The sequence below is a fragment of the Culex pipiens genome, chromosome 2, assembly GCF_016801865.2.
Source record: "Culex pipiens pallens isolate TS chromosome 2, TS_CPP_V2, whole genome shotgun sequence".
NCBI classification, from domain to species: Eukaryota; Metazoa; Arthropoda; class Insecta; order Diptera; family Culicidae; genus Culex; species Culex pipiens.
Genome location: NC_068938.1, coordinates 163,545,038 through 163,551,622, shown reverse-complemented (window position 1 = coordinate 163,551,622; position 6,585 = coordinate 163,545,038). Strand labels below are relative to the sequence as shown.

General features: G+C 35.7%; 1 protein-coding gene across 1 annotated transcript; it reads left to right on the top strand.

Annotated features, from left to right (window-relative positions):
* Positions 1-540: 540 nt before the first annotated feature.
* On the top strand, positions 541-1,792 carry LOC120416753 (40S ribosomal protein S26). Its single transcript, XM_039578586.2, has 3 exons — positions 541-672; positions 969-1,146; positions 1,404-1,792. The coding sequence occupies exons 1-3, from the start codon at positions 670-672 to the stop codon at positions 1,568-1,570; spliced, it is 348 nt and encodes a 115-aa protein (XP_039434520.1). The 5' UTR covers positions 541-669; the 3' UTR covers positions 1,571-1,792.
* The last annotated feature ends 4,793 nt before the right edge of the window (positions 1,793-6,585 follow it).

Sequence of the window (6,585 nt, the reverse complement as noted above, 5' to 3'; positions counted from 1 at the left end):
ATCGGGGTTTGAGTGTAGCACAGTTTTTTGTGTATTCAATGTGTTCAATGATTTGGTAGTTTTTGACAACACATAATCTCCCATGGATCTTCCGAAATCAGTTTAACAATGTGGCTCTGGTTTGTAACACTGACCTACAAAAATTGAAAAAAATACTGCGCAAGCTCAACTCGAGGGAAAGCATGAAGTTTGGGGTCCCCAGAAACCGTGCACTTTGAATTTTTCATAAATATCTTTCATTTCATAAATAACTTTGGAGAAAATCCATTCGGCCCTGTCTAAATATTTTTGAAAAATTCAAATTGCACGTGTTTCTGGGGACCCTTTGTTGGTCGGTGTAATTTTTATCCATGATCTCGGGCCCACGATATAGAGTAATCTACGTGCGTATGTATTGCGTGTACGTACACGAAAATAAAGTGAGGTTAAATTTTGTCAGCCAGCAAAATCAGATGGTGCGCTAGTGTGTGTACGCAAAACGTCATAAAGCTCTATTGAGTTAAAAGATTGTTTGACTTTTGGGTAAAACGCTGCACTCACATTTTAGTGTGTAAGCCTACACGCAGCACTTTCCCGCAGGACGCACCAAATTTGACAGCTTTCAACCGCGTGTGCGCACGGGTTTAGCTTTCTCTATTTCCGTGGCTCTCGTTCTGATCTGTCGCAAAAATGGTAAGTTCGGTTCGAAATTGTGTTTTTCGGTGGTTTTCGGTGCGGGGATTGTGTGAAATCAAGTGAAATTGTTGGACAATGTTACGGAGAATGCATGGGAGTGGGGTTTGCTTCGATTCGAGGTGAAATTCCGTGAAAATTGTGCGAATTTCTGTTTGTGATTTCTCCGACTACTTGATGCAATGTATCGAACCTCGGTGCCACCTCTTTGACATGCGTTTCAACATGGCGTTCCGGTGTAAATAAACGAACATTTTGGGAGCATATTCACTGATAACTTTTTCTATCCCTTCCAGACCAAGAAAAGGCGTAACGGAGGACGCTGCAAGCACAACCGTGGCCATGTCAAGGCCGTGCGTTGCACCAACTGCGCTCGCTGCGTCCCGAAGGACAAGGCCATCAAGAAGTTCGTGATCCGTAACATCGTCGAGGCCGCGGCCGTTCGTGATATCTCGGATGCTTCGTGCTACAGCGGTAAGTTTTGGGTTGCCGGCTAGATTTGTACGACAAGCCACTTTGAGGTTATGAACCTGTAGTTGATTGGCAACATAGGGGAGAGTGGGGTTCATTAGATCAACCACTTTATCATGATGATAAACACCGCTGATTATATGACATGATATATAATGTAATATTTGCTATCTGAAATAAGCTTGCAGTTCAAAATTACACGCATGAATGAGTTGTAAATTTCTTTTCTAATAATCCCCTCTATTTCTCCCCTATTCCAGCCTACGTGCTGCCCAAGCTGTACGCCAAACTGCACTACTGCGTGTCGTGCGCAATCCACTCCAAGGTGGTGCGTAACAGATCGAAGGAAGCCCGCCGAATCCGTACGCCTCCGCAGCGAGCCTTCCCCAAGGACATGAACCGCAACCAGAACCAGCAGCGCAAGTAAGCGGCCTGGCGCGGTGTTTATCTCGGTACCGTAGAGGAAAGTTTCGAGGCGGCCAGGTGATCCCCACTTCCCGGTGGGGAGCAGGGAATTTAACGCCGCCGCTGCCGGAGAACTACCCGAGGGTACCAGGGTGTTGTATTTGATTAAGTTCGCTTGAGAGTGTGGAGACAAGAAAATGCAAAAAACTTGAAAAAATAAGATAAATATCTTTACAAAACGTGAGCTCTGCATGATTTCGTAGCTTGAGATGACACTCCGGGAACGTGAAACTGGAGGATTTGTGTTGAATTTCTCCTTTTTCCAATAGTTGCACTGGTTCTGTTTCTTCTTTGCTCTCCTCGGTCATATACAACGAAGCTGGTAAAAATATTAATTAAATTTGAAGCGAAACGTGGTTATGCTAAGTGGGAAATAAAAAAAATAAGTAAAAGGGCTTGTGGGATTTGCGTTGAATAACGTAGTAATTATACGTTCATGTCAGTTTAGCTTATATCGAAAAGTACTGAAAATCAAGTTTTATTAGGTCTTTTTCAGTAGTGGGACCTTTTCATTGACAATCTGTACTGGTTAGGACCAAGTCGACTTTTGTAATTACAGTTCCAGATAACTTTTTCAAAATAATCAATGCGCAATGAGTTTACTATGTAGATAGGACCTTTTTAAAGAAATAAGGGAGAGTTTTCTTGTAGCTAAGAGTAATTATAGAGTTTAACACTAAGTGTCAAGTCTTGTAGCACCAAGGGGGTCAAACAAGTTGGAAATGCAACTTGATCCGGCTGTATCTCGGCGAAAACTTACCCGATTTGGATTATTATTGTTGCATTCGATCCGGAAGGATGTCAAGTATCACCTACAACAAGGTAGATCCAAAACAGATGCGTATACCCTAAGTTACAATGAAAAAGGCATTTCCAACTTTTTTTTCCAAGTGTTCAAAGAGCCGGTGAAGTTTCAGGCCAAGGGTGCATGATACTGATGATACTCGTCGGTTGACACCCAGGCGAGGAACATCCCGGAAGGAGCCCAACTACATCTGTAGTGCTGTTTGGGACAAAACAGCATGGCTCTGGTTCCTTGCAAGTGTCCTATTTTCTAACCTCCACGTTGGCTTGGTTTAGTCATCATGATGACAAGGTGTAACCTACCTGGTGGCCTGTGGAAACGTCTCGTAAACCTCTGACCAACGAGAGTATTGTTTTGATTCGCAGTATGTTGAGTCAACTGCTGTGGATGTACCTGAGCATCGCAGAACGGGGTTTCTCTTCTTTCCATTTCAGCTAACAGCTATCTTCTGTTTATTTTGTTTCACTGATTTTCTAAAACGGCTTCTGTTTACTACTCTCCATCTGATTTCGATTTTACTTATTTGATTCTCTTATTTCTCAACGCTTTTCCACTCTATTTTACCAATTGATACTGCTGTAACGAACTGTCTGCTTTCCCTTAATTTGGCAGCAATGTCAATTTTGTTTATCATGTGCCTTTTCTTTATTTATCTATTTGAATAATTTCTCATCTTCCCTCTATTTATTAACTATTGATAATTTCTTTATCTACTTCATAAATAACTATCTTTCTTTTACTATTGATTCTTTACATAGTATATTTCCTTCACTGTCCATTGTTTTGAAACTTTACCTTTTTCTTAAGCAAGTGAGGTTCGAGCCCTTACTCAATTTATGGAATGATTAAAGGATTAACACAAATATTACTATTGTACTTTTGAAAAACTTTTCTAGAATGCTTAGGACCAAAATATTGTAACAAAACACCGCGACATAAGAAATATCAACAGATAAACACGACTTAACATTAGGGAATATTTCCGGAGAAAACAATACACAGTAAAATAACAATTAGTTTTTGAATTCAAACTAAAATAAAACAGTTTTTGCTTTAATGAAAGTTGATAGGCACACTATAAATGGTTAGGCGCTTATACTTACATCAAACCCTACGTAATGTACCACCCCCGGCCGAGTTAAAATGCGTAACCGGAAAAGAAGGTGTGCATGCCTGGCACGAACACTCAAAGCGTGTTCTAGCGTGCTGCTCGTACTGACTCAGAGCAAGGGTGAGATGTAGGTGTAAGGGCAGTGCGTGTTCGTCGGGAACCTGGTGCATAAGATCGGTCAAGGCCCGTTCTTACACTGAAAATTGCGAATTGCGAATTACAGGGTGGCCACTCAAGTCGGGAAAAAGTCGGGAATTCGCTAAAATCCGCCAAAAATCTTGTGATTTTCAGTCAGAAAGTCGGGAAAAGTCGGAAATCCCAAGCATACCAGCTTGAAAAAAAATAATCTAATTCTTGAATAATTTTGTAATGTTTTGTACAATTTTCAAATTAAATTCACTCAATTCTTCTTTCTAATCATTCAATCAATTCTTCTTTGGTAACTTACTTTAAATTTAGGGTTCCTTTCCTATTTGAGAATGAAAAGGTTTTTCAATACATAAAAAATCCTAATAAATAATTGATACAGATTTTTATAATATTTTTTGATTAATCAAAAGCTTTTTTTAAAAAAAAATTGGGTATCAATTATTACCTTTTATTAATTAACTTAAAAACAACAACAAAGTTAATGAAAAACTGATATAAAAATTGAGCATAATTTTAACGATTATGGCTAGCATAAACGGAGAATTCTGTCTCATTTTATCACATCGATTGAATATTTGAAAAAATGATTCCAACTTGAGTTTGGCAATGTTTTTTTTTTTGCTGCAAATATTTTTAATTGTTGAACGAAATTCATTAAGTCATTTTAAAAAATCCAAATTATTTTTTTTTGAACTTTTTTTTTGAGTATCTGTAAATTACTTTACATAAAGCTTAATCTTCAGTTATCGGAAACTTAAATAGTAAAAATCCATTCGTTGTTCGTTCTGAATGAAAAAAATTAAATACTTTTTTAACGTTTTAAAAACATGAAAAAATATTGAATTTGCAGAAAAAAATCCAGCAAATTTTGGTTAAAGTTATTTCAAATATGTTTAAAGAATTTGTTCTTTCAAACATTTTACATAAAATAAGTGTTAAAACATGTCAAATTATTTTTTTTCATTGATAAAAAAATAAAGCAGTTAAATACTGACAACTAGATAAATCAACATTAATTAAAAAAAAAAACAATTTTTCATTCCATTTAATTTTTTTACGTATTCCTAGATATTTTCTAAATTCATTGAAAGAATAATATCAGCTATCATGTTTTGAAATTAAGAATTAAATTTTAAATTCAATTATCTTTAACTTTTTTCTAATTTCCAGTTGAAACGAAGTACCAAAAACTATACTTTTGCTATTTCTGTTATTTTTCAAAGACTTTTTTTATGTTTCTAATTTGAACCAAAATAATGAGTGCTTCCATTTTTAAAGGTTTTTTTTTAATGGAATTTGTTGGTAAATTTCTGTGTTCATGAAAATCGTCTCAAGTTTTGTTTTTTTAAATTCATTTAGATTGTTTCATGGTTGATATTGACTTTTTACAAAATGTTTTTTGTTTGAAATAATTTTTTAGATAAGAAATGCTCATTATTTGAGATTCTGGAAAAGTCGGGAATTACAAAATGGGATTTGAGTGGTCACCCTGTAACTTATCAGAAGCCGGATCTCAGGTTTTTTTTGCTGGAAATGATGGCCGGATCAATCATGCAATACATCGTTGTATGGGTAATCAAAAACATTTTTTTAAGGGTATAAAGTATAAATAAAAAAAAAAGATTTTCGTTCCCAAATTTGGGGAGCTGTTTAAATAAGAAATTTATTTCTGCTGTCCTGGTAAAAACTATTTGGTACACACAACCTAATATAGTTTTTGAATGTGAGGAAGGAACCAACCACCTTAAGAAGGATTAAGTAACGTTTTTTTTTTTAAATTAAAAATGTAAGCATGCTGAGTTACCGTCTAAAAATAGACGACGTAGTCGATTTCGTTAGAGGAAAGTGGAAATTGTGATCTAAAAATTACAAAGCCATCCCCCTATTAGATATCGGTTCGTGTTAGGGAAGCTCTTTTTCGGTGGCCATTTTTCGGCGTATGGGGAGTGCACAGTTTTTTTTGAAAGTTCGAAGCATTTTTAAAATATGTTGAAAAATTTAACAGTTTAGTTTATTAACCGTTGTTCAAAGCTTGATAGCAAATTGGGTCCTAAAATGAAGCTTAGATTGCTGATATAATTGTTTACAGCGATAAAGCTTATTTTTCTGAGTACAATGACCCTTTATACGACCACAAAAAGTTTAAAATTTATTTTTAAATCAATTTTGAAAAATTAACCTCGCGGTCCTTCTTGACAGAAAAGCTCCTACTTGACAGCTCGTTCCAAGGGGACCATAGTTGATCCATCGAAAAAATGTTGTCTTGTCAAATTTTTTGTGTGCCTTAAAATGAAAAAAAGTGATCGGAAATGGTTTTTAATCGTGTTTTTTACCGTTACATAAAAATTTTTTTACGTTACATAAAAATTTTCATAGGGCTTTAGTCCCCAATTGCTGAAAAATTGTTAAATCGAATGGTGTATAAATCGTTCGAACTCACAACCTCTGGATTGGAAAATCAGATTTACTCTTTCAAGGGATCTGACTTTGCCGAGCCAGACATGAATCGAATCCATCACTTTCCACACGCAAAAAAAATGAGGCATATTTGAATGAACAAAACGTTTTGTTGATTTGAAAATCAAGATTTTTGTTGAATCAACGTTGAATATATGTTGAAAAAACGTCAAAGCAACTTTTTCAAAACAGCGAATTTTTTTTGTGGAATTGAGAAAATCAAGGTTTGTTTCAACGCAAAATCGGCGTTGATTATATTCAACAAAAATTTTGTTGAATTAGGTACTAAAGCCCTATGTAAATTTTTATGTACAACGATAAAAAACACAATTAAAAACCATTTCTGACTAGATTTCTGACCCCTTTTTTTCATTTTAACGCAAATAAAAATATTGACAAGACAACATTTTTTCGATGGATCAACTATGGTCCCCTTGGAACGAACTGTCAAGTA

Excerpts from the sequence above, each read along its gene's own strand:
- LOC120416753 (XM_039578586.2), top strand. Across the intron at positions 1,147-1,403 it reads GGATGCTTCGTGCTACAGCG|CCTACGTGCTGCCCAAGCTG; the intron begins GTAAGTTTTGGG and ends CCCCTATTCCAG.